The 27,990-nt window shown below is 54.7% G+C and overlaps 1 protein-coding gene across 3 annotated transcripts in view; it reads right to left on the bottom strand.

The window, feature by feature from the left end:
* SH3PXD2A (SH3 and PX domains 2A) overlaps positions 1-27,990 on the bottom strand; it is a 209,967-nt gene that overhangs the window by 61,387 nt on the left and 120,590 nt on the right. For 2 of the 3 annotated variants that reach the window (XM_070432353.1, XM_070432354.1), the window contains exon 6: positions 15,441-15,469. In XM_070432353.1, the coding sequence (XP_070288454.1) occupies positions 15,441-15,469 (29 nt within the window). Of the gene's footprint in view, positions 1-15,440; positions 15,499-27,990 lie in introns of those variants that run through there. The other variant, XM_070432355.1, reaches the window with a different exon arrangement.

The following is a 27,990-nucleotide window of genomic DNA, read 5'->3' as shown; positions in this document are numbered from 1 at the left end:
AATGCCATCCAGAAAAAGGATGTCCCAGATTAACACACTGCAGACGGATCATGAGAATTCCCGTTTCATATTACACAGTGTTTTACAGAGTATCATACCTTAAAAAGATATTATCTTGTAAGAACATGTAATAAATAACTTCAAAATGCAATAAGTATTTAATTTTAAAGCATGCCTTTAACATTTATGTAAAATGTTTTTTGTACTCGTTCAATAGAAACTTATCTGGCCACTGGGTAAAGCTAGCAATAAAACTACTGGTCTGCAATGTGTTATTAAGATGGCTAAGAAAGCAAGCAATCAATTGTTCAAACATGACTTCCAATCAAAAGTCACGTGGGCTCAGCTAGTGTGGCTCAGTCGACCTATGAACCAGGAGGTCATGGTTCAACTCCCAGTCAGGGCATATGCCTGGGCTGTGGGCTTGATCCCCAGTGGGAGGCATGCAGGAGGCAGTCGATCAATGATTCTCTCTCATCAATGTTTCTCTTTCTCCCTCTCCCTACCTCTCTGAAATCAATCTATATATATATAAAAGTGTAATATGCAAATTGACGGGACAGCGGAACAACTGGTCAGCTATGACACACACTGACCACCAGGGGGCAGGCGCTCAACACAGGAGCTGCCCCCAGCCTGCAGGCCCTGATTGCCTGATGGCGGGGGGTGGGGGGGGGGGGGGCGCCTGCTGGCCAACCTCTTGGTCCCTTCCCCCAGCCGGCAGGCTCCGATTGCCCAATGGGGAACAGGGGTGGGTGGCGGTAGGCGTGGGCAGTGCCGGGGCCCCAATTTCCCCACCAGTCGCCACACACACAGAGGGCAGCGGCGGTGGCAGGGACGGGGCTGGCTGCTGGCAGCTGGGGAAGATAGGCCCTGATGGCAGGCCAGGCCTAGGGACCCTCAGGAGCAGAGAGGGGAAGACATTTGCTTAAGATCACACAGCAAGTGAGTGGCAGGGCTGGGGCTAGAACAATTACACTAGTTCCCACTTTCTGAACACTCGTGCTGGGCACTGTGCCAAACATTTTATGAGCCCTACCTAATTTAATCCTTACAACAATCTGTATTTCACAGATGCAGACAGTGGGACCCAGGAAAGTTAAGGCTTTTTCCCAAGGCCCCACAGCAAGGAAGTGATGGCCCAGGCTTGAGCCCAGGCAGGCTGGCCGGGAGCTGGGAACAAAGGGGCCTAAAACAGGGAACTATATTCTCTGGATCCTCCCTGGCCATTGGCCAAGGGAAGCTCATTTATTTCTGCTGGGCTTCTCTTTGTAAGTGCAGCCATATTCCTATTCATTCTGCTCTCAGTACGAAGGGGCCTGCCTCCTTCCCCAGGAGCTGCCTTTCTCAGAAACCAGGGTCCACGTGGGGGCAGTCCCACCCGGGGTAGGAATGCACTGCTGACCCTCCGGCCACTCAGCTCTGCAGTCAGAGAACAGTCAGTTTGCCTGGCTCAGGTGGGGAATGGGGTGGGGTGGAGGCTGGGCTGGGCCTGGAGCCATTCCACAGCCCCTTAGGGACTAAGTTCAAAGGCACTTTGGCCCCAGCCTAAGTGGGTAAGGGCAGAGTGGCCAGGGAGCCCAGGGGCACTGCAGCTGCCTAGAGGGTCTACGCGGGCAGGAGGTGGTGGGCAGGTCTGCCATCCTCCCTCCATTTGCTGAAAAGACCCGAAGCTTCCTGGTTAAAGACAAGACAGGTGCTGTGGTTAATCAGAGGCAGCGTGGGTGGACCGAGGGGTTCGGGGTGGGAAGGCAGGAGAGGTTCTGAGCCTCCGCTCCCAGCAGCTGCTGCCTGACCCCATAGCAAGCCCCTTGGGTCGCAGCCTCCCCCCTCAGTTCTCAGGTTCCCTCCTCTCCCCATGCCGGGCGTTGGTGTGCAGAGATGAGACAAACTTAACTCTGTTCAGAGTTCCAGGATCCCAGCCACCCCCCTCCCTGGAGCGTCTGCCTTGGTGGTCCTCCCCCAACGACTGGGCTAGTCCCTAGCAAAGCCTGTAGCTGTGGGGACGAGGCAGCAGCAGGAACGGGGGCCAGCGGAACAGGATGGGAGTGAGCAGCTGCTGGGGCTGCAGGCCCCCAGCTCTGTAGTCTGTCTCCCTCCCTGGCTGTCTCCACGAGAGCCAGGAGTGAGTGATGGAGTCAACAACCATGGCCAGCCCACGGCCAGCCCAGGGCCACAGCAAGTGGAATGTCTTGTGTTCTCAAGGCTGGACTCTTGCTATTGGATGATCAATGAATCAGCTGCTAATCATTTAATGAGCATCTACCATGTGCACAGTTTGGGGGCCCTGGCTCTGACCAACTGACTCTCCACCATTTGTCTCCAAGCTCTGGAGACAGGGAAGATATTCATGAGCACAGACGCTTTCCCAGGTGTTCCTGCCTGCATCAGGAGTTACGCAGGTTGCGGGAGGCAACGTGACTCCCTCATCCACCTTCCTGGCCCTGGTGGAGCTGCCACTCATGGTCATCCTCACTCCCTGAGGCTGCCCAGACTGACCAGAGGGCACACAGGGCTGGAGTCGGGTAGGGGTGCAATCAGGGCTGAGTCCTGGAGGCCTGGCATCTGTAACTGGACCCTGACTTTGGGGCAGGGCTCACAATGCTTCAGCTGACATCTGGGTGGACACTGCCCTCAATGGAGTCAGAGAGGGGTGGGAGTGAGGGCCAGAGTTGAGGATGACCCAGTTTTCACGGTTTGCCAGCTTCCCTCATCTTGCCCTGAGCAGGATCTCTGAATTGCTCACTGACTGTGTCAACTGGCTCCAGAATGTCTGGTTAGCACTACAGTCCTAGCAAGTGTCTGGTACATAGTAGGTGCTTATTCAAAATTTGTTATGAGTCTCTCCAACCAGATCCTAAGTTCCTTCAGGGTCTTAACCCTGACAGCATCCTCACAGCACCCTGAACACAGTCGGTGGTGCCCAATAAATCCTCAGTGGCTCATAGGAGGTTGCACATTCATTGCCCTCGGTCCCAAGGGTTTCACGTGGAAACAGGCCTGGCTTACCCCACTGCCCTGGGGTATTCTTTGCACCAGGACCTTGCACTCTCTTTAGTCCAGGTTTGCCTGTTAAGCCACATACAGGCCTTCTTAGGCTGGCGAAGACCCTGAGCCCAGCTTGTGCTGGGCAGAGTGCTCACGGGCAGGTACCCGGACCCGGCAGAAAATCCCTGGAAGACTGCCGGCTCCCAGTATCTGCTGTAAAGCCCTTTAAAGACACTTAAAAAATTATCTCTAACCAATACGGTCTATGCCAGTGATGGCGAACCTTTTGAGCTCAGCGTGTCAGCATTTTGAAAAACCCTAACTTAACTCTGGTGTCGTGTCACATATAGAAATTTTTTGATATTTGCAACCATAGTAAAACAAAGACTTATATTTTTGATAATTATTTTATATATTTAAATGCCATTTAACAAAGAAAAATCAACCAAAAAAATGAGTTCGCGTGTCACCTGTGACATGTGTGTCATAGGTTTGCCATCACTGGTCTATGGGAAGAGGGATGTTGCAGGAGATGGGAGTCTAAGCAAGAACAACTGGCTTATCTGTGATGTCTGGTAGGGGCAGGGCTCAGCAGGCTCAGAGCAGCCCCCACGGTGTGTGCTGGGTACCCCTGGGCCTCTCCTCACCCCGTCCCTCTCCTGCTCTGGGAGGGCCAGGACCAATCCCCTGAGCTCTCAGATGCCACATAAACACACAAGCACATCAACACTTGGGAAATCCCCACATCTGGCTCTCATGTGACCGAGCTATGCCCAGAAGGCCAGGGAGGGTAGGTGGGGGGTGGGGGGGCCTTAACCCTTTGGCACGACAGCGCAGGGCCTCTGGCTGGTGCAGAGTCTCCACCTGGAGAGAAGCAGGAAGAAGGCCCAGTGCTCAGAGGGCCCTGGCTCACTACACAAGAGGGAAGGTGGGAACACTTCTCTGTGGTTGATGTCCTTTCTGGACCATCAGCCACTGGGGAAACCCACTGGCTGGCGATCCCTTCTTCAGGGAGACCAGTCTATTAGGTGGTTAATGACCACCTCCTAGTGCCAGGCACCTGGCTGGGGAACCATTAAGTCAGGAGTCACGCCCTCCTTCCCAGGCAAGGACCTACATCCCCCAGGAGACCACAGAAGCGAGTCCTCCTTCTGTGGAAAGGGTCTTGGGGCAAGTGAGTGGCCTTCTGCACAACAGCCCTGCCGGTAGGTGCTCGGGGTATAGAGGACACGCCTCAGCCCAGTCGGGAAGAGTGGCACCTCGGACAGCTAATGCCGAGGGTACGGACCAGCTGCTCTCTGCCGCAGCCCGCCCTCTTCTCCAGGCTGGCTCATTCGAAACCCTCCGCCAGTCTGGTCGGCGTGGCTCTGCGGTTGAGCATCGACCTACGAACCAGGAGGTCACGGTTCGACTCCCAGTCGGGGCACATGCCTGGATTGTGGGCTCCATCCCCCGTGTGGGGGACGGGCAGGAGGCAGCCGATCAGTGATTCTCTCTCATCATTGATGCTTCTATCTCTCTATCCTCTCCCTTCCTCTCTCTGTAATCAATAAAAATATATTTAAAAACCTCAGCAAACCAGGATTCATTTCACAAACCTCCTTCTCACTCTGCCCCAACCCCAGAGCATTGCATTATAACTACTGTTTACCTTCTCACCTCCCCGGCGACTGAGAGTCCTGAGGACAAGGACCTCCTTGGATCCACCTCAGTGTCCCTGAGCTCCCACTGCAGGGCCTGGCGCAGAGGAAGAGCGCAGATGCACGCTGGGCAGGTCTACACGACAGCCGTGGCGGAGCAGTGAGGTCAGCCTGCGGCCTGGCAGGAACCATCTAAGCCTAGAAGGGACGCCTAGTGCCAGTGTCCATTCAGAAACTCGTTCCTATCAATTCGGCCCTCGAGGGTTCGTCTACCCCCCCCCCCCCCCTCCGCCCACACTGCCTCCAGGAGAGCTGCTACTCGAGTCGATTGAGCTTAGAGCAGAGAGAGCAACTGAGGTCATCGAAGAAGGTGGGGACAGGGCCCTCTAATCAGAACCCCGTAATCAGATGCAAGTGAGAACCTAGAAGATGCTCTTGGAGCCACCAGCTGCAGGGAGGGACAGGGTCAGAGCAGGGAGCGGACCGACCAGGAGACAGAACTGGGACAAGGGGCGTTAAAATGTGCAGGTTTCCTTGGGGGGCCATTGCCAATGTACAAAGAGAGTCTGGGTTTGGCCTCTGGTCACCAGCCTGTCATCACAGCTTTACAAGGTCCTCACCCTCCTGCCAGAACAGTTATGCACTCAACCCTGACCTAGATCCAACACTCCGGAGCCGAAGGTGCTCCAGGGCTGAGCTGGGGTGACCTGGGATAATGGGAAAGGCAGCCCCCAGACCCTGCGGGGGCCCCTCTGACAATGCCCCGCACCCCAACCCAGGAGCAGCTTTGCAGAAGGAGCAACGGGGGTGCCTCGTCCGTCTGAGCACAGGGAAGTGAAGGAACTTTCTGACATGGCCCAGTTTTCTGGGTCCAAGACTCCAGGTCTGCCAGTAACAAAACCCATCTTTGTACCAGCTGATGGGGTCACGAGTGGCGATGACAAGCTCCAGGGGGGCAAAGCAGCAAGAGTTGGGGAAAACCACTCCCCGCCCCCGCCCCCGCCCCCGCAAACATCTAAGTTTTAGTGAAACTTTGGAAAAATTTTTCTTTGCCTCCACATTTCAAAACTGGCCAATTATAAAAAGGCCACAAGCCAATGCAGCTACACACGCCACATTTCTCTTTCTAAACAAAGTAACTTCAGATCAGAAAAAGGTGCTAAAACAATAAGTAATGCACATTTCCCCAAATCTTTGTTTTTCCACTGGCTCCGTCCTTACTGGAAATGTGGCCTCTTTTGTCACATGTCTGTAAACCAAAAGCCGAAGTGAGAAACAAGTTATTTTCTGGCCGAGGGCTGCGGTGGGGAGCCTTTCTTTGCTGGACCGCAACTCGGGTGTGTCCTCCCCCAAGAAGAAAACCGGATGGAAACAAAAGGCAGATGGAGTCTGGTCACTGCCTTCCGACGAGGCGAGATGGGAGGCCAGTGGCTGGGCAGGCCCCTTCCCTAGCCGTTCTCCAAGGCCCCAAAAGCTGGGCCAGTGTTCACTGTCCTCGGACTGGTCCCCCTTTCCCGTGCTGGCCCAGCCCCCCAACTTGGGCGATAACCAAATTGCATCTGCTAGGTTCCATCCAGTCACGGTGCATCCCCGGGACGCTGATCCTTCTGCCGCCTCACTGCCCATCTACCCTGAACACCGCCATCAACCCACGTGGATGACCCTCCAAAAGTCCACCCTGGCTCGATCTCAGAATCCCTGGGGAGTCTGTCAGAATGCTGTTTCCTGGTACCGCCCCCAGAGGTGCTGGCTCAGTAGGTGTGGGCAGGGCCAGGGAGCCTGGACGTCGGTTGGTGAGATTCTGAAGCTCACCTCCAGGCTTTGCACATGCTGTTCCCTGCCAGACCACCGGCCTGTTCTCCCTGCAGAAGCCGTCGCAGGAGCAAGGGGACAGAAAGAGACTAGGCGGGGCTGAGCATCAAGGCTACCAGCTAGCTGCCTCCGTCCTGGGAGCGGACTCCTCGCCTACCCCGCCCCATGTGTCCAGACCAGTGGAGCTGGGGGGCCGGGCTGCCTCTGGCTGAGGGAGTTGTGGCACAGACACACACACACACACACACACACACACACACACACGTGAGCATCAGTGCCACGTGGGCTGGCCGTGGAGCTGCCCAATCCATCAGCCTCCTTTCACTCCCAATTAGTTGGCTTTGAACTCCAGGGATGACATCAGGCTGAGGACCTGCAGCCATGAAAATTAAAAATTGTTTAAAACACCAGCCCGGGTGAGACGAGCCAGAGGCGATGCCTTCACAAGACACGCCCGCTTTTGGAACTGGCGTCGGATGGTGCCAGGAATATCCTGGCCATCCCTGCGAAGCAGCCTGGGCCTCCTCACTGCCGAGGGGTGGCTCGGGCAGACAGGAACTCCCACCGGCATACAGGCTCCCAGATCTGCCTTGGGAAATACTCTGAAAAGTCCTGCTGATGCTCTCTCCAAGGCTTCCTTTCCAGACTCATCTCCTGCACCCGCCGCCCCTCCGCCCACTCCCTAGCCCTTCTCTCCTGCCAGACTGGACACCTCTCCTTCCCTCAATTTCTCAAACTCAATCCAGCCTCCAAGTCCCTGCTCATGATCCCCACCCCCACCCCCACCCCCACCTGCCCACTCCTCACTCATCTCAGTCTCTCCCTTCCTCCAGACACGTCTCTAACCCCCCTCTTATGTGACTCCCACAGCTTGAGGATCACAATCCATCCTGCCTTGTATGCGTTAATGAATCCCTGACAATGCCCTGCTTTCTCAGCTGAGCTGTGAGCTCCAAGAGGCCAGGGACCAGCAACCGCTTAAGAGGAATGGGAGCCTCAGGGAACCCTGCACACTGGGGGAGTGACAGCCGCTGATCTGCTTTGTCTGTCCGTCTCCCTCTGTGGCTGGTGAGCAGGGCAGGCCCCGGGCCAAGAGAGCTGGTTCTGCTCTGTGTCCTGGGGCATCCTCTGGGGGAAGAGGAGACACAGGAAGTCTTAGGAGCTGCTTTCTCTGCTACACAACGGCCCCCCTCACGCCTCCGCCTCCTCCCAGGGCTGGTGGGAGTGCGCTGAGTGGGACCCAGGTTCTGCCCACCCCTCTCCTTAGCCAGGCAGCAGCCCTTCTCTTAGTTGCTTCATTTCTACTAAAGGAGAAGGCCTATAGTAGCTGGTATATGTGCGTGAGTCTTTGCTTTCAGAAAATCCATTTCATTAGGAACCCAATTCATAAAAAGAGAAATTAAGGGGATATTAGTCATACTCTGCAAAGAGACCCTTTATCCAATTAGGAATCCCTTGTGACCAAGGGGGTCCTTCTAAAACCTCAGGTGGCTCTTTCTGGGGCAGGTCCCTCCCACTGGGAACTGCCCGTTAGAGGTCTTCAGAGCCCACGTCCTGGTCACCTATAGGCCTTGGCTCAGGAAGGAACAGATTTCAGCAGAAAGAGGTCTGGATCAGAAGGACTGGGTTCGAATCCCCTGTTGACTTGGCTAGGTGACCTTGGGCAAGTTCGTTAACCTACCTTTCCTGGTCTATAAATGGGGGGTGGGGGGGTGGGCGGGGAAAGCGCAAGACCACCTGCCTGGGTTATTGTAGGCTTATTGGCCATTACGAGATGGTGCACACACTGCCTTCCCCCGTCTGATCAAGGAGTCACTCGTGGCAGAGGGCAAATCTACAGCCAGTGGTCTCTCCTGGCTGAGAGCCAGACACCTAAGGTGCGTCTCCTATTCATAATAAAAGCAGCTTAGTGAGTGTTTACTGGACCAAGCACAGTGTTGGAGGTAACCCTTCATATGCATTAACTCACCTTCAAGCCTCAAACAATCTGACGAAGTGCTATCATTATCCCATTTCACAGATGAGGAAACTGAGGCACCGGCAAGTTAAGGACTTTCCCAGAGCTAGGGCATGAAGCTAGGCATTTTGGTTCTGGAGTCCGTGTTCTTAATTCTGCATACTCTGCCATGGCTGAGTCTAGGTCCATCTCCTCTGGACCAGGCCCAGGGCTCACAGACAGAAATAAATGCTTCAAGTGGGTCTTTACTCTCAAAGCAAAGGTAAAACCAAATTCTCTCCTCCTTCCAGAACCCATCGATAACTAAAACAACAATGGTAGCTACTAGTATTGGGAGCCTGCTATGTGCCAGGCCCTCTGCTAGTTCAACTCTTACATTTAATCGAGGCGGGTACAATCTGTACCCCCATTTTCCATATGGGGGCATGAAGGTCATGGGTTAAGTAAGTTGCCAGGTTACAGAGCAGACGCACGGCAGAGAAGGGGTTCAAACCCTGTCTGTCTGATGCCCAAACCTAACTCTCACCTCCAAGCAAAACATGCTTCTCCTGATGTAACTACAGTAACGCTGATCTCCTTAATTCTGTCCAATAATAATAATGCAGGTTTTATGATCACTAAAATGGAAGTTGGCCTGAACTCACCAATTATTCCAAAGAAAAGTATAAAGTAAACAGGATTTCATGAGAAGCATCAATACTTGCTCCAAAGAACAAACTTACAACACTCTTGAGCAACCTTATTTGCATTTACACTAGCGGCAGCTTCACAGAACTGCTTGCTGGGAAGAGGACCAGTCCTTCAGCCCAGCAACAATCCTAGGGCCAGGTCGAGTCCACAGGATCCGTGGCCTCCTGCGCCCCCTAGTGGCGCAACTCAGAACTCCTCAGTCATGGGCCCTGGAGATCGCTGCTTCCTAGAGCTGAGAGCACCATTGAGCCCCTGCTCTGGGGCGCCCGCTCCAGCCCGCTCTGAGCTCCCAGAGCAGCGCTCACCTATCACAGCTAACAGCAACAGGCCCTTCCCACTGCCAGGCACAAAGCCTTCTAACAGCATCACCTCCTTGAACCTCTGCACCTTCCTGAGGTAGCTGCTCTGATAACGACTTCATTTTACAGGAGTGACAGTTTTGTGTGTCAACTTTTCAACCATACACTAAGCTAGGTGTTGCTGGGGAAGATAGTTTGCAGATGAGATAAAGTCCATAATTATTTTGCTTTCAGTGAGATTATCTAGATATTGGGTGGCGGGGGGGGGGGGGGGGGCGGTGAGCCAATCAGCTGAAAGGCCTTAAGGGCAGAGCTGGGGCTTCACTAAAAAAGAAATTGCACAAAGAAAAAAAAAAGAAAAGAAAAAGAAATTTCACCTGTGGACCACAACCCCAGCCTGCCCTTGAACTTCACACTTGCCTAGTCAGCCAAATCCTTGCAGAAATCTCTGAATACAGACATAGCTCCTCCTGGTTCTGTTTCTCCTATCGACCCCTGACCAACACAACAGAACAGGGGAGGTAACAGAGCCGAGATGACATGACCAGCAACATGTGGGACTAAGACTGGAAGCCCAGGCAACCTGGCTCTTCCCAGCGCCCAGTAAAACTCCCCCTCACAGCCCACACCGTCATCAAACCCAGCGCCCCCACTGCAGCGGGCGTCCTCATCGCTCATCTGTCTCGTCACCGGCCAGGGAAGTGCTCCTAAGATCTAAGTCAGGTCACAGCCCCCTCTTCAGGACCCTTTAGAGCAGGGGTGGGGAATGTCCAGCCCCTGGACCGCATAAGGCCCTTGAAATCATTTGGTCTGGCCCTGCCAAGGCATTAGGGGTGAGTTAATTAAATGTTTGACCAGGTATAACGGGCAAATTTTTAAGTTGATGATTTTGTATGGCCCATGAATGATGCTATAAATATCCATATGGCCCTTCGCAGAAAAAAGGTTCCCCACTCCTGTTTTAGTGGCGCTTTATCTCATGGTGGAAGTCAAAATCCTTAAAATGGCCTGCAAGGCCCCGGTGGCCTATGCTGCTCTCCCCACCCCCAGCTGCATCTCTGCTCTCACTTCCTACCACCTCGACCTCCCCTCTTCTCCATCCCCAGCCACAAGCCTCCCTGCCTTGCCCCGAGCAAGCCAGCATGCTCCCACCCCAGGGCCTTTGCACTCACTGTGCCCTTGGCCTGGACTGCTCTTCCTCAGGTAATCATGGCACTCCCTCCATCTAATATACATCCTTGTAAATACAGCTCACCACCCTTAGAAGACTGTAAACCCCTCGAAGGCAGGCAGACACATTCCTGTAACCTCAACACCTGACACAGTACCTGGCATAGAGCTGGTGCGAGGCCTGCAGCAAGGTCCTCACTCTCAAGGTGGTGGAAAGAAATAAAGGAAGTAAAAAGAAAGAAAGCAAACCCAAGAGGTAATTAGAGTGTGCTCAGTGAGGTGCAGGGGAAAAGCAGGGTGAGTTGAGGGGGCAGTTAGGCAGTAGAGGATGGGGGCAGCTTCTCCCAGGTGACAATTAAGTAGAAATCTTAAGAAGGAGCTAGCCATGTGGAAACAGCATTTAGGCAGAGGGAACAGCAAGTGTAAATAAAGGCCATATGGAGAGAACAAACGATGTACACTGAGTGGCCAGGTTATGACCGGCCAGCTTATGACCGGCCAGATTATTATGACCCCCCCCACATCAGTACAATGAAGTGAATTAGTTATGCAAATAATCTACACTAATAAAAGAGAAAGATGCAAATTGACCATACCATCGCAACACCCACCAGCCCATCAGGAGTGAGTATGCAAATTAACCCAACAAAGCTGGCAGGTTAATTTGCACACACAGGCGCCAAGTGGCCAGGGGCATTCCTCACCGCCCCAGCCCGCTCTGGGACTCTGGGCAGCATGGGAAGGCGGAAAGGCGGCTCCGGGCCGGAGCGAAGGCGGTGCCCGCAGCCAGGGAAAAGAAGGCCCATTCTTGCACGAATCTTCGTGCATCGGGCCTCTAGTAATAATAATAAAACCTTGAGAGTATTTGCTTAGGAAGTTTTCAATATTCAGTATTTTTGGAAGTGTCAATGAAGTACTGATGGGGTGGTCATAATAATCTGGCCACTCAGTGTATGTAAGGTATGGCTGAGCAGAGAGTGCTGGAGTGGGAATGGGGTGGGGAGAGGAGGAGAGGATAGGAACCCAGGGCAGGATGGTGGCGGGGGGGGGGGGGGGGGGGGAAGGGGGGGGTAGAAGAGGAGGGGGGAGGAGCACACAGGACTCTGTAGGCTGAGATAAGGACTTTTCTTTGGTTAAGATGGGAAGGCCTTTGGTGGCATTTAAGCAGAAAAGCTCATTATTTGGTATGTGTTTTGGAGCGCTCACTCTAGCTGTGGTGTAGATAAAAGGGTAGAAGGGCAAGGGTGGAAGCAGAGAGGCCAAGGAGGGAGCTGGTGGGCAGGCAGGCATGAGAGGCTTTCCAACAGGGGCTGGTGGTGGAGGTGGGAGAACTGAACGGATCTGGAGGTCAGGTTGGCAGGTGAGAAAAAGGGAGGAGTCAAGGGCGACTTCTAGATGTTGGGCTTGAGCAACAGGGTGGATGGGGGTGGGGAAGACGCAGGAAGGAGCAGAAACCTGAGGCTGCTTTCAAGGTCCCCGGTCCTGCCCCGCCCTAAGGCTGTGTTCTGTCGGGAACTTTCTCCCTGTTGACTCCACCCTCCCGAGGCCTGGCTTCGGATCTGTGCTCAAGGAGATCCCTCCTAGAGATCCTCCTAGGAGCTGGGGCCTTGGGGTCTAAAATGTGAAAGTGATGACAGCATCCGTTTCCTCGGTGCAAATGTCCCTCGCTAAAGGGACCCTGGGGAGCTTCGTGAGCTTCACAACAGAGCAGGGTAGAACCCTAAACTTGGACTCACATCCTCACTTTGCCACAGACTTTGGGCAGCCATCCTCTCAGAGCCTCAGTTTCTCATTTGCAAAATGGGAATCCTACCCACCCACCCACTAGGCAACGTGGCTTTGAGCAACAAATGAGGAGACATTTGTAAAGTTGCCAGCACACAGTAAATGCTCATCAAATAATAACAGTAGCTAGCTCGAATGTTGGGAGAGCTTTCCAGGTTGCAGGCAGTGTTCTAAGCATATATATATATATATATATATATATATATATATATATATATATACACACACACACACACATACATACATATTCATTCATCATTATAACCATATGAAGTGTGTATTAGTCAGGGTTCTTCAGAGAAACAGAACAGGGTATGCGTATAATATATGATTGTGGAGGCATGGTGAGCCCCAAATCTGATGTGGTAGGCTAGCAGGCTAAATACTCAGGGAAGGGTTGCAGTTCAAGTACAAAGGCAGTCTGCTGGCAGAATGACTTCTTGCTCAGGGGAAGTCAGTCCTTGTTCTATTAAGGCCTTCAACTAACCAGATGAGGCCAACACACATTATAGAAGGTAATCTCTCAGTCCACTGATTTATCAGTTTTTATTGATTTCGAGAGAGGAAAGGAGAGGGAGCAATACAAACATCAATGATGAGAGAAAAACATCGATCGGCTGCTTTCTGCATGCCCCTAAGAAGGGACCAAGTCCACAACCCAGGCATATACCCTGACCAGGAATCAAACCATGACCTCCTGGTTCATTGGCTGATGCTCAACCACTGAGCCACACTGGCCAGGCTCAAAGCCCGCCAATTTAAAAGTTAATCTCATTCAAAACCCACCTTCATAGAACCACTCAGAATAATGCTTTACCATGGATGAGCCAAGTTGACACATAAATTAAGTAAAATGAACCATTACAACGTGTGAGAATTTTTTTTTTTTGACCATGTGTATGAATGTTATCCCCAATTTACAGAGGAGAGAACAGGCACAGAGAGGGTAAGATATCTGCCCCAGGTCTCAGAGGAGGAAAGCCAAGCTCTAAACTCCTGCCATCGGCTCCAGAGCTGGCACTTTAACCACTACACTAAGTGGCCATTATCCCGAGCACACCAGCGTAAATTAAATTCCTCCATCCAGCCTCTTCCCGGCCTGAGAGTGGAAGGCAGAGAACCTGGGCAAGGTTTTCCCTGGGTGGGGCCCTGCATTGCTTAAGAACCAGCACAGAACCTGAGCTTCAGAGGCTGGGGGTGGGGGGACCTGAGGGGTTATCTGGTCCAGCCCCTGACTTCACGGAGGGAAACTGAGGCCCAGAGTGGAAAAGGGATCACCCAGTCCCATGGCTTCAGAAAGTCTGATGATGATGAGAAACTAATACTTCTGTCGTGGTTATCGTGTGCTACATGTGAGGTAGATAGAAAATGAGGAAACTGAAGCAGAGGTTATAAACTTGCCTAAGACCACACCTGCCAGATTCTGAGCCCAGGCTCAGCCAGGACACTATGGTCTGAGGCCCAACGCAAGTCTCCCGGGAGGGGGCTGTCCCAGACACAGGCCCAGGTTTGCAGGTCCTTCCCAGTTCTCGGGGGCCAAGACTGCAAGTGACAGCTGAGGCGATGTTGCAGCTCCTCGGGGTCATAAGGCAGCCTACCCTCCTGGCCACGGAGGAAAGGCCTTCTGCATCAGTGGGCAGGCACACCAGAGACACCCCCTGCCCGGGTGACAGGGCCGAGCACACATATCTCATCCCACAGCCCCCCCGCTCCCCCCCCCCCCCCAAACAGGGAACCAAACACATGAACACAGGCTCCAACCCATAACCAGAGCCCAACACACTGGCACACATACCCAACGTCTGTGCACCCACACAAGTAAGCAGCCTCACAGCACGCAACGATGCAGACTCACTCAACCCCACATACACACATGCCCCCCAGTACATCACCCAGGACACAACTTTCCAATCCCAATAAGCATATGAACAAACTCTTGTACGCACAGAACAGAGAAACCCACACGCAGAAACACACACTATGCAACCGACCCCCAACCCCCCACCCCATCCATCACACACAGACACACAAGCCTCTGCTCATCCACAGGCCAGGGCACTGGACACATGCCTCCCACAGGAACCATTAACGTGAGCCACGTGGTTATACACACACACTTCCCGCATCCCCAAGGGCCAGGCCTCCTCAGAGGGCTGCTCACCCCCATAACTCACCACCCCATAAATACAGGCAGTACACATGCCAACATGGATCGATGCAGTCCGCGCGCCCTCCCCCCATCTGCACACACAGCCCTAACTCCTAGGGACCACCCTCCCCCAATCAACGACACCCCACCCACACCAGGCATCCGCCTAGCCCGGCCTGCCCCACCCGGGGAGAACCCTTCTCTGACCCCAGTGGACAGCGCCCGCCCTTGGAGGGCTGGCTCCGCCTCTCTCCCTGTCCCCACCCGCTTGGCAAACTCGGGGTGAGCTCTGGCACCTGCCAGGCCAAGGCCGGGGCGGTTGGGCCCCCTCGCACTCGCGTCTCTGCTGCGGCCACGCAGAGCTCCCTCCCCCGCAGCAAGGAGGGCGCACTCAGAGCCGGAGGAGGAGGAGGAGGAGGAGGAGGAGGAGGAGGAGGAGGAGGAGGAAGAGGAGGAGGAGGGGGAAGTCTGCGCTGCAGGGTGAAAACTCAGCCACTCAAGTACGACCCCTTCCCAGTCCTGGACGTCACAGTCCCGCGGGGAAAGCCCTGCGTCTCTATTAACCTTCCCATCACCCCGCGCCACGGGAAGGACCCAAGGAGCAGTCAGAGCGGTGCCCAGCAGTGCCCAGCAGTGGGCACCGCAGCCCGGGGGAGGCGGGGAAGGGTCGCCTGCCAATGTTGTGGGGACTTAGGCCCCTCCAGAGACACCCCCACACTCCCCATGCACCCACTCCATCCCCACAGGGACGGCTGGGGGACTCGGGGGAGCGCAAGTACCAGAGATCTTAGGGGCAAGAAGGGGGTACCCCAGCCCCGCAGGACCTCAGGGCAGGCGGGCACGGACCCCCACCCCCTAAGAAAGTACTTCGCAGGGTCGCAGGGTCGGAGAGGAGCGTGCACGAAGCGGGAGGGGAGGCTGAAGGGGAGGACGCCCGGAGTCTCCCTTACCTGATTTCCTCTTGGAACTGCCATAGTCCCTGAAAAAGAAGCAACAACAGATAGACATGGTTAGGGCGTGCGGGAGCGGGGCTGCGGGGCTGCGGCTGCAGGGCGCCCACGAGCGGGCTGCGGTGGGTCCCCACGCCGCTGCTCATGTGATCCCCGCGGCCGGCGAGCCGCGCGCTCCGCAGCCGCACGCACTGCGCGCCGCGCCTGCCCGCGGGTTCCCTGCCAGTCCGGCCTCCGGGCAGGATTTGCCCATCCCGCTCCACCCCGCACGCCCCGCCCGCCCGCCAGCCGCCAGCCGCCAGCACCCCGACCCCGCCCCGCCCCGCCCCGCCCCGGCCCGACAGGAGGGGCTGCAGAGGCTGCTCGTGCCCTTTCCTAGGTACCTTCCCCCATCCTCGCGGATGCGGGAGGACGAGGTAGGTTCCCACGCACTTTGCAAACAGGGAAACAGGCTCCGGAGGTTGGCTGCTGGGACCCAGGCCCTGCCCGCTGTGCAGCCTGCTCCCCACCCCAGCAGGGCTCCCCCCATTCTTGGCCTTGCTAGCTCATGCTCACTCAACCTTTAAGTCACTACTGAAATGTTACCCCCTTCACGTATCTTCCTCGACAGTTCCCCCTCTCCAAACTGGCCTCCAAGTGATGTTATTTGTGGGATCCTATGATTAAAGTCTGCCCCTGCCCTAGACCCAAGCTCCCTGCCAGGAATTAACCCAACCCCGCCTCCAGGTGCCCTCCAGGAGGCCCCTCCCACCACCTCTTGTAGTTGCAAACCTCAGGGAAGCCTCACAGGCTTCTAAAATGCTGGGCACCTGGCTGGGATCTGTCTGGAGATGAGAGGAAATGCCTCTCATTCCCCCCGGGTGTCAAATAAAATGCCCATTTCAGGCTCTGGTCTAAGCCAACTGGCCAGTTAGGTCCACCTGCTGGAAATGGACAGCAGGATCAGACTCCCAAGATTCCAATTCTGCAAGTCTGGGGGTGGGGGAGCCTGGGCTTTGGGGGTACTTGGTAAGCCCCAAGGTAACTGGCCCACACAGCGAAGGGTGAGGGGCTCCCCTCTCCTAGAGTCCGATGTTTCCTAAAGTTAGGGCTCAGAACTCAGTGAATTGGAATGCTGGGGCCGAGGCCCAGGAACCTGCATTTCTGTAAATCCATCCTCCCTATCCCATTCTCCTGTTTGAGAACCCCATTCTAATTCCATGCCTTTCAATCCTCACGACCACATTCAGGGGAAGGTCCTATCACCCCCATTTTACAGATGAGGAAACAGAGGTTCAGCCACTGCCCACAGTCACCCTACCCAGTGTGAAGGGCAGTGTTGTGCAAGCCCACCCACAGGAATGAAAACCGCAGGGTGGATGGGGTGCAGGAGGATCTGCTGAATCTGTTGCCTCCAAAGGATCAGGAAGGTAGAGTTCCCATGAGCCCCTCCCTGCACCTGGCAGTTTCATCTCCTTGGGGCAGAAGGGAGGCAGGGAGAGACGGTGCCCGGGCCTGGCTGTGCCCTTGAAGCCCAATGGTGGGGAGAAGTCCCAGTGAAGGGGAGCACAGTATGGTGGCTATGTCCTGCCCAGCACACTTGCCACTCCCAAGGAAGGAATTCATTTCTCAGGCTTTTTTTGCTGAGTGAGGCCCAGGGAAGGGCAGAGAATATATGGCAGAGAGGAGCTGCCCCTCCCCATCCCACCCCTCCCCACTTTCCCACTGGTCCAGCATGAGAAGCCCTCTGGGCCTGGGATCACAGTGGCCCACCGACCATCCCCTGGCTGCCAGTAGTCCATACAGGGATAACTTCCTCACATGATGGTCACCTTCTCCCTGTTCATGCAGCTGCTGACTGCCCCAGGGTGGTGTGTGGCGGGGGTGCGGTGAGGGGTGCGTTTGAGGGGGGTAAAGGCAGGCAGGGTCTTATCCTGTGACAAGAGAGCCCCTGAGGCTCGGGTGTGGGAGAGGGACAGAACTCACAGGAGCTGAGTGCTTCCTCTGCCAGGACCAGTGATGCCCAGCCTGGTCATTCTCCATGGGACCCTCTGGGGAGCTGGTTACAAATTCAGACGGGGGGGCCCCACCCCAACCCGTCTGCATCTCCAACAAGCTCCCCCTCCCCCAGGGAGAGGGTGTTCGGAGGCTGGGCCAGTGTTGGCTGAGCACCTGACTCAGACTCCACCCCCTTTGCTACAACCCTGACATGTAGGCAGGGGTGGTGCTAAGAGGCACCCCAGTCCCCCACCATAGTCTGCATCAGACCCCAGCCAGCCCTAAGCAGCATTGATGCTTAGTAAGAGCAATGTGCTTGCAGTGCCAAACCAGCCTCCAGGCAAATGCCCTGCCTGCCTGTCCTTCAACCAGAGTAGAGCCCTTCCCACCAAAGACTCAAACACTTCTAGACCGCTGCAGGGGATGTGGTCCCTCCTTTTGCAGGTAAGGACAGCAAAGCTTAGAGAAGCTGTCCAACTTGGTCAAGGTCTTACAGTGAGTAGGTGAGGCTGGGTTGGACACTGAGACCCTAGGCCAGGGGTGGGCAAACTTTGACTCGAGGGCCACAATGGGTTCTTAAACTGGACCGGAGGGCTGGAACAAAAGCATGGATGGAGTGTTTGTGTGAACTAATATAAATTCAAAGTAAACATCATTACATAAAAGGGTACGGTCTTTTTTTTTTTTTTAGTTTTACTCATTTCAAACGGGCCGGGCCGTAGTTTGCCCACGCTGCCCTAGGCCTTGGAGGGCTCACTGGCAAATCTCCAAATACTGCCACCCCCTGGAGCCCTGGGGCAGGGCAGGGAGGGGGACGCAAGGCCCTGGGGCCTGGGAAGTGCAGAGTTAATGGAGTGGAGGCTGAGTCCTGGCAGTGGGCAGCCGGGCTGTGGCTGAATGGAGGGAATGGCAGGCACAGGAACCTATCCTTCACAGCATCTGGCCTCCTGCCTCTTAGCAGTTCCTGGGTGGGTACCTTTTAGCAAAGCCCTTTCGTATTTTTAGCTGCTGAATATGCTGAGAAGCAGCTTAGGTATCCAGTGGCTGGGACTCCCCCATGCCTCACATACTGGGGCACGGGGGGTGGGAGGGCAGGGCTCCCCATCTCTGGCAATCCTACCTCCTGCTGCCTGCCAGGCAATCAGCCCTGGCCCTGGATGGACAGCAAGCCCTCTGTTGGGGTCCAGCTCCTGAACAAGTCAAGACTGCCCCCACCTCCCCTCCTTGCTCCCATTCTTGCCCTGAGCTGGTGCTCACGGCCCCCGCCCACTGGTGACTCCACTCCACATAGGTCACAGTCTAGCCTGCTTCCGACCTGCTGCTGAATCACTATCACCCAGGGAGCCACAGGAAGGAGAAGGAGGGGAGGGAGGGACGTCTCCCTCTAGTGCCGCCAGAAGCTAATGTAATTGAAAAGGCCTCCCAAGCTGTGTCCTCACTGTGTCCTCACAGCAGGCCACTCGGCCTTCTCTGCGACTGGTCCAGGGGTGACAAAGGCCACAGGTACAGTGACAAATCATCCCAGGCAAACCAGGACATGGGACTTTCAGGACTGAAACTGGGAAAGTCACAGACAAACTGGGCCAGCTGGTCACCCCGTGGTCCACAGGTCTGACCTGGCTGGGAAAGACGGGAGGACTTCTTCCTGCCTAGCACCACTCCTCCCCCATTTGTTTTTCTTGTAACTTTTAAAAAATATTTTTATTGGTTTCAGAGAGGAAGAGAGCGGGAGAGGGAAATAGAAACATCAATGATGAGAATCACTGGTCGGCTGCCTCCTGCAGGCCCCACACTGGGAATGGAGCCCGCAATCTGGGCATGTGCCCCGACCAGGAATCGAGCCATAGTTCAACGCTCAACCACTGAGCCATGCTGGTCGGGCACCCCTCCCCCATTTAAGCAGGGACTCCTGAGGCCTCCCTCTGCCCCACATGATATAAACAGTTCATCTCTTGGTCCTTCCTCACGGGAGGAGGTTCTGAATGAGGATCACAGGGCAGGTTCTGGAAGGAACAGACTCCAGTTCAACTCTGCTATTTGCTCGCTGGATGGTCATCTTGAGCTACCTGCTTCACCTCTTAAGCCTCTATTTCTCTATCGGTAGAATGAGGATAATGACCATACCAACCCCTTAGGAACTGGGGAAAATGAAACGTACAGGATACATAAAGGGGCTCACAGGGTGCCCGGCACAGAAAACGCTGTATAACTTGTCTTTATTATTATCCTTTCAGCCCTGGACCTAACCCCACCTTAGCTGCTACCCAAAGGCGTGCAGAGCCCCTAAAACAAAAAGAAGTGGCTTCTTAAGCACCTCCCCACGATGCTGGTAGCACAGTGACCAAGAGGGGCAATTCCGGCCTCATTTTCAGAGTCTTTGGTTTTCACAGACACCAAAGCCACCTGGGTCTCTGTCTAGCCCTGTCCACCTGGGCAAAGCCTGTTTCTGAATGTTTGATCTGAGCATGTTTTCAGGGAGCACTGACCGTGGGAATTGGCTGCTCTGGACTCAATGACTGGGATGCGTTTAACCTCCCAAGGAGCGGGCAACTCTCAGAGCCTCAAACCAACAGATGCAAGAGGCCCCGCGCTTTCATGCGATGATGGCACTCAGCAGGGTCAGCGTTCCTTTTATTCTTTTTTCCCCTTTCATTTCTCTTGGTGAGACATGCTGTGTTCCTGCCCTGGACATTCTAGAGAAGGGGCTGGTGTTGGGGAAAGCAAAGGGGGAGAGGCTAGAAGGGGGGAGTGGGAAGGGCATTTAACAATTCGTGTGTGTTTTCACACATGCCTCCCTACTGTCTGGCCTCCCAGAAAATTCCCAGCAGGCACCTGACCTCAGTGCTCTAGAGCAGGCAGAAGTGGTATTGATCCATTTTATGGATGAGGAAACTGAGTCCTGAGGGCTTAAGTGGCTCTCCTAGGCTCATGAGGCTACATTGACAGTCCTGACCCAGAGCCCAGCGACTGGGCTGCAAGGAGAGGCTGCACAAGCAGCAGGAGGCTCTTGCTGGGGGAAAGGAGGAGACCATCCTTCCGGTCAGCATTCCCTGAATGAGAGGCAAAGCCAGGAAGAGCCACTGAGGCGAGGGAGAAAGGAGGAGAGGAAGCCTCGCCTGACTGGGCCAGCTCCGAGGAAGGACGCGGAGTCCTGCCGGGTGGAATTCTGAGTCTACAGGGCCTTGTCCTCTGCTGCCTGCCTCCGCTCTCCCATTCTCGCTCCCATCAGCAAGTGACCTGGCAGCGGAGGACACGCATGCACGGGCTTCCAGCCCGATGTTCTCACCCTCCTGTCTGCTGGCTGACATTGGCTGCTTGGCCCAGGACGCCCGTCGGCAGGGCCTGCTGCCGCTGAGAACTGCTTGAGAGGCCGGCTAGCTTGCCAGATGGCTCTGGGTGACCTTGAGCACCAAGTGGTCTTGGGGACACGGGTGGTACCTAGAATATGGGGTTGTGTGTGTGTGGAGTTGTTATGCAACCCTGGCCTGGGGCGTGCCATGGAGCCCTTGAGGTGTGTAATGATGATATTGACTGCTGTTATCAGCCAATAAGCGCTTTTTCAGCTCCTGCTGTAGGCTCTCTCAGGAAGGCCTGTGCAGGCACAGGAGAAATACAGGACATGCGCTGGCCTGCAAGTTTGGGGTGGAGTTAAAGGAAAGAACTACCTAGCTCAGTGAGAAATCTTGCATTCTGAGACGTTCCGAGAGGCACCGGAGTGGTTACACCCCACGTGCAGAGACAAGATCCTGGGGCTGCAGGACACCCAAGGCAGCTTCCTGGAGGAGGGAGCCTTGACCTAGCCTTGAAGGATCACGGGGGTGTGGACCCATGGAGGGAGTAGAGAGGGTCAAGCTCTAGAAGCAGGAACAAGCAGCTCTAAGCAGAGGCTGGGCAAGCAGAAGGACAGCCAGGGAAAGGCCACGATGGGGGGGGGGGGGGGGTCAGCAGTGAGGTGGGGAGGGACTTTGATGAAGGGGAAGGAGAGACTTTGATGTCCAGCTGTGAAGGTTTCAGAATCTGGGAGTCATGTCTGGGTGCACTGAGGGGAGATTTTTATAAGAGGTGAGGCAGACAGTTAGGGGCGGGCGGAGAGAGGCTGGGACAGCCTGGCGATGATGTCACCAGCCCGGGGCTCTGGGCCTGGCTCTGCCCCTCAGTGGCTGGTGGCCCTGGGCCGTCCGCTCCAAACTCGTGCTTTTGAAACGACAGGCTGTCACGCAGCAGTGAGTTCTGAAATCAACTCCGTGTGTCCCAACAAGTATTTAAAAGAGAACAGACTAAATGACCAAGTCACCCTTAGGAAGGTTACATACTGTTTGTGAAACTCATTTCAGATGTCTATCTACCTGCCTGTCTGTCTGTCTGACTGTCCGTATTGGGTTTTGATGTGAAATTTCTTACTATGGCAGAAAAGTTTTTAAAACACTGACAAATTCTTGGGACCTCGGCTTTTCGCTTCTAAAATCAGGCTATTCTGCCCTAGCTGCTGTGGCTCAGTTAGTTGGAGCATTGGCCCATGCACGGGAAGGTGACAGGTTCCATTCCGTCTGGGCATATATGGGAGGCAACCGATTGATGTCATCTCTCTCACATCAATGTCTCTCTCTCTCTCTCTCTCTCTCTCTCTCTCTCTCTCTCTCTCTCTCTCCTTCCCTCCCTCCCTCCCTAAAATCAAATTTTTTTTTTTTTTTTAATGAGGCCACTCTGAGGATCCTCATGGGCAGCGAATTCTCTGTGAAACCAATACAGTGAGACACAGTGTGTTGGTCGAGGCCAGGCCAGCAGGGTCTGGGCAAAGGGGCCTCGGGTCAGCTGAGGTCTGGAGAATGTCGGGGGATTTTCCCACCCTGCGGAGCCCCGAGCTGGGTTTTTGTTCTGGCTTTTGAGAGCCATTGCACAGAATGGTCTCAAGGGGCAGTGACCTCAGGGAAGAGAGATGGAGGGGACATGAATGCTGTTCTTTGCCCCCATTTGCGCCCTGATCCACACTGTGGCACTGAGGGCCCTTGTGTCCAACAAGAATCCGTCCTTTCTCTTCAGGGCTGTGTTTTCCAGGGTTCTGAGAATGGGCCTCATTGTGACCATGGGGACGGTCCAGAGAGGCAGGAATTTGTGCCTGGCGTGAAAAAGCTGAATTCCTGGTGAGGGAAGGGGTCTCATGTACCCCCGGGCTGTGTCCAGAGAGGCTGATGCCATGGCTATGGTGGACCCCAGGCACTGTGCTTGTCTCCCGAACGTCCCAGAGGGGCGCTGCCATCGCTCAGGAAAGGACAAAGCCCGTCTGTCTGTCCCTCTCCTCTGACTTGCCTCACCGTTCTGGGCGAAGGCCCTGAGCGTGTCTCTAGCCCAGGGACAGCTCCTCGGTATCCAGGCCTCGGAGCAGAGGGTTAAGAATGTGGGTGGAGCCGAAACCGGTTTGGCTCAGTGGATAGAGCGTAGGCTTGCGGACTGAAAGGTCCCAGGTTCGATTCCGGTCAAGGGCATGTACCTGGGTTGTGGGCACATCCCCAGTGGGGGATGTGCAGGAGGCAGCTGATCAATGTTTCTAACTCTCTATCTCTCTCCCTTCCTCTCTGTAAAAAATCAATAAAATATAGTAAAAAAAAAAAAAAAAAAAAAAAAAGAATGTGGGTGGAACCCTAGCCAGTTTTGCTCAGTGGACAGAGCGTCAGCTCTGGGACTGAAAGGTCCCGGGTTCGATTCTGGTGAAGGGCACCTACCTCTGCTGCAGACTCGACCCCCAGCCCTGGTGGGGGCGTGTGCAGGAGGCAACCAATCGATGTGTGTCTCTCACATCAATGTTTTTCTCTCTGTGTCTGTCTCTCCCCCTCACTCTCTCTAAAACTCAATGAGAAAATATCCTCAGGTGAGAATTAACAAAAGACAAAATAAAAAAGTACGGGTGGAGTCTAGGGTGCTTCAGCCACTTACTACTTGGTGACATAAGCAAGTTACTCAACCTCGGTACCGTCAGTTGTCAAAGGGGATAAAAGTAGTTCCTACCGCTATTGTTGTCGGGATTATCTGGGACAGCGTACAAAGCTCCTAGAGCCACATCTGGAGCCAGAGAACCCCTGGGTTCAGGAAGGAACCTAGATTTGGAGTGTGAACAGTGGCCACAGTATAGGAAGGGCTGACTGGCCCTCCTCATGGGTTTGGACTTTGTAAGACCCTGGATAGGTGAGGAAGAGAAAGGTAAAAGGAAGGCAGAGACTCAGGGCTAGAAACACCAAGACAGCACCACCCAGTACTAGAACGTTCTTAGGGAGGTCACAACGCAAGCTCTGGTGTGAGTGAGCGCAGCTTCCTGGAAGAGGAAACCTGGCTGTGGTGCTGCTTTCTAATGTGCCCCTCCCGCCCCAGGTCCATGACACGGTCCCTGGGCTGCTTCTTGCCGGCTCTGCCCGGAAGGGACCTGTGGCTGGTCTGCGGCCCCAGGACTGCCCGGCTCCACAGTCCCCAGAGAGGCTGTTTCTCTCAGTAGAGGTTTTGTAACTTCTGGGGACAGTGATGCTGGGTTGACATGGTCCTGGGCTCTGTGCCCTTCAATTGTCTCTCCTTCCCCATTTCAGCTCCCAGCCTCAGGCCACTTCCCAACACCCCACCCCCAAACCCAGCCTAGAGCAGCACCCTGGCCCCTCCCTGGATAGCTTTTCCCACGACTGCGATGGACGAAAAGGGGCCGCGTGCTAACCTGACTAACTCAGGGAAGGCCTGTGTGGCAGCCTGGCAAACTCAAGAGCCCTTTAGTAACCACAAAGGATGGTCTGAAATTAAAACCTTTCATTAACAAGCAATTTATAGTCATATAGTGGGTAGTCATGTCCTAGGTCAGTATCTTCCCTGACAAGGATCGACTTCCAAATTTACTGAGCCGATTGTCTTTTTGCATACCATACCTGTGGGATGTCAGGGTTCCTCGTAACTTCCCTTTTTCCGGACCCCTCAAGGGCACAAGGAATGGCACCAGGGCGGAAACCACAAACTCCCCCATTGCTGTTGTTATTGTGTGAACTGTCCTGTACCCACCATCTTTTCACTTTTTATCCAATCCCAGAGGTTTCCCCGCTCTGCTTTCTCCCACCTCTAATCTGTCAACCACTGGATTCCATGTAACCCTCTCTGTCTCCTCCTCTGATGGAAATTTATAAAACTAGGTGAAAAGCCACCTTTCTTCGGAGAATTATCCCAATCCATGAAGATTCTGCTTCCCAGCAATTGTTGACAGTTTGGCTCAAATAAACTCACAAAAAATTCTTTACAGGTTTGAATGTTTTTCATTACCCACTACTATGACTTTGCTGTTTCTCCCCTTCACTCCAGGTTCCATGAGACAGGTACTGTGACATCTGCCCAGGCCCCGCACAGGGCTGGGCACCATGGGTGTTTGCTGAATGAATGAATGAATGAATGCATGAATGCCCTGACTCTGGCAACCAGGCTCAGGACTCTGAGGTTCTGGGGAGCTGAGGTTCTGGCTGGAGCTTTGGTATCATCCCGAGCTGTCCTCCAGGCAAACCCTGGGCCTCTGCCCTCCCGTCCTTCCTTTCCCCCCAGGAAAGCTCAGTGGAAGTGCCGCTTCCTCCAGGAGGTCTTCCCTGATCATCACAGATGAGTCAGCAAGCACGGATGTCAGTTTGTGTAAAATACGAAGGGGCTTGAGCGGGCTCTGATGACGGGGCACTTCCTGTCCATTCATGAGGCTGGCCTTGGTCTCGGCTCCATCCTCTGTGACATCACTGAGTTGTCAGGAAACCACTGTGGCAGCACAGCCTGCTTTGCTGACATCCTGCCTGATTACTTCACGTGGGTCTCTGTCCTCCCCATCTGGACCAGTGTCTCACCACCTCCTCTGCTGTCTCCCCTGCGGCCCAAGTCTGAGAACACGGGCACGTGTGCACGCAGCAGGTGCTGACTGTGTGCTTCACATACATGATTGCAACTCTCTTGACCACCCCAAGAGCTGGGCACTATCACTACCCCCATTTTCCAGATGAGGAAACTGAGGCATAGAGAGCTTAAATCACTATTCAGTGGCAGAGCTGAGATCAGAACCAGTGCTGGCTGACTCCTACGTGCACACTTAGAACCTCCATGGTCTTTCTGGGCTCTTTCTTGGCCTTTCCACCCTGCAGGCCTCCAGGAACACCCTCCGCCCCTGCCCACCTACCTATGCCCAGAAGCCTCCAAGCCTGCACTGGGCATATTCCCCCTCGCCCAGCCCTCTCCCTGCCCCTCTGTCTCTAACTCTCCCTCAGCATCCAAGTCCAGGTGGAGGTTTGGCTCCCCAAGGCAGCCTTCCCTGCACAGCCCAGCCCCGCCCCGCCCCCAGGGGTCTCCCTCCCTCGCCCAGGCTCCCCTGCACTCCTGGCCTGAGCCTCTCCTTTGGGCCTGCTTAACCACCTCATCCCTGCACTGGTCAGTGCCATCCTCCTGGGAAGAGGACCACAGGGCCTGGCTCCTCCAGGCAGGCCTTCCTGAGAGCTCCAACCACGGTGACATGGGCCTTGAGCAGTCCTGGCAGTCCAGTCTCCGCACCCTTGTTACAGAAATGCAGGGCTGGGGTGGCCCTTCCCTGCCGCTCACCAGGCTCTGACCCTGAGCCGCTGCTGAACTCCCTGCCTGTCAACAGGCATTTGCTGAGCATCGATTATGTGCCAGGCCCTGGGGTCACAGGGTTGAGGAAAACAGACGCATCCCCTGGGGCCATGAACAGAACCAAATAAAGCAAATTGGCCAACTGGGTTAAGAGCCGAGAGGAAAAGGAAAGTGAAGAAAGAAAGGGAGGTCTCTCTGAAGAGAGGATTGAAGGAGAGCCGGAGGGGCAGCTGGAAGGGCGGGGCAGAGGGGGGTGGGGGTGGGGGCACAGGCACCTGGAAGATCTTGGAAGTCATCCTGAGCACAGCAGAAGGCACCGCCTTAGCTTGCACAGGCTTCTTGGAAAGCTCCCTTTGGAGGTGGGCGGGTGCCCCACACCCGCCCTTGGGTGGGACAGCCCCGTGGCCCCGAATTCACTGGCTCCCAGAGTTCCCTTCGGGATGAAGCCCCAGGAGCTGGTGGATAATGTACCACCTCTGGCTGCCTTTCCTCCCCTGCCTGCTTTCACGCCCTCACTGGTGTCACCTCCCCAATCAACTGCTAGGTCTCAAATCTTCATCCCCAGATCTGCCTCTGAAGACCTTGGTAGGCCAGAAACACCTACCTCTCCCTCTTTCTGGCCCATCAAGATCTTCCTAGCCCGCAGGATCTAGCACAGTGCCCAACACACAGTGGGGGCTTTACCCGCACATGCTGGGTGTGGGCCAAGGTGGGAATAACCCATGTCTTCTGCCCTCTGGCTCTCGAGGCAGCTGCCTGCAGCGTGGCAGGTCCCCACGTGTCCCTGGGCAGGTGAGACAGGCGCACAGGTACCCTCTCCCACTTGGGGTGGGGATCTGGCCACTCCCAGTTATTAATCTTTAATTCTCTGGCTTGGCAGATACAGCCTTCTCTAATCAGGAGGCTGTCTCTACCTAATTAAGTCAGACCTGACCACAGCCCAGCGCCTGCTTCCCGGGCCATTTAGAGGAGCTGCCCCTCCTGTCCATGGGCCAGGCTCCTAGGCAAGCCTTCCTAAGGTTTCAACTCTCCCTTCCATGCACCAGCATTCGGGATGCTCCGAGCTGGGGATGCTCTGGAAATCCTCTGGGAAGGTTCTGAGGGCCGGAAAGAGCACTGGATTTTGAGTTTGAAAAAAAAAAAAGCACAAGTTTTCTGAGCCTAAGGTTCCTCAGCTGCAAAAAGGAGGCATGAATCTCACAGGATTGTAATGATGACTGAACAAGATAGATCATGCTCAAGGGTCCAGCGTAGCTGCGGGCACCCGCCAAAATGCTGGTGGCTGTAATATCCAATGTTGCCACAAGGTGGAGCAAGAAACACATCCCATGAACTAAGGCACTTGAAGTGACCAAGTTACAAGTGGTGCCTCAACTCCAATCAACCTTAAGACACAGCTCACAGGGCCTGTGAAGGGGAAAGGGTCATGCTCTCTAGAACGCTGTCTCTTTCACATCTTACTGTTGTTATGAATGTCTTCAGTGTCTTCCATTCCTACAGCCATCAGCGGCCCAGCCAAAGCCAATAGTCTCTCTCCAGGAAGAGTATTTATTTATTTTTCTTTTATTAATCCTCACCCGAGGACATGCTTAGAAAGAGACATGGAGAGAGAAAGAGAGAGAGAGAGAGAGAAAGAGAGAGACTAGCCAGAAGGCAATTTCTTTAATCCTTTTAAACTGCCACAGTCTCGGGGACTCTAACCTAATTGCCCTTCTCTCCCACTCCCCTTCAGGGACTGGCTCTCACTTCACTCTCGGCTTGAATGCTGCCTCTTCAGGGAAACCTCCCTGACCACCTCACCAGGCTGGACTGGTGCTGTGCATCCCCATTGGCTCAGCAGCTGTTGTAAGCCCCATTTTACAGATTGAGAGACTGAGGCCCTGGAAGTTTAACTATTTCCCAGGCCACACAGCAGGTAGGGGAGGAGCCAGGCTGCTAGCCAGAGCAGCAGGGGGCTCCCACAGCAGCCACCCAA

Source organism: Myotis yumanensis, unplaced genomic scaffold (assembly GCF_028538775.1).
Source record: "Myotis yumanensis isolate MYYU_CA2020_CCGP unplaced genomic scaffold, mMyoYum1.0.hap1 SCAF_13, whole genome shotgun sequence".
Lineage (NCBI taxonomy): Eukaryota > Metazoa > Chordata > Mammalia > Chiroptera > Vespertilionidae > Myotis > Myotis yumanensis.
This window is presented reverse-complemented; position numbering and strand designations above follow the sequence as displayed.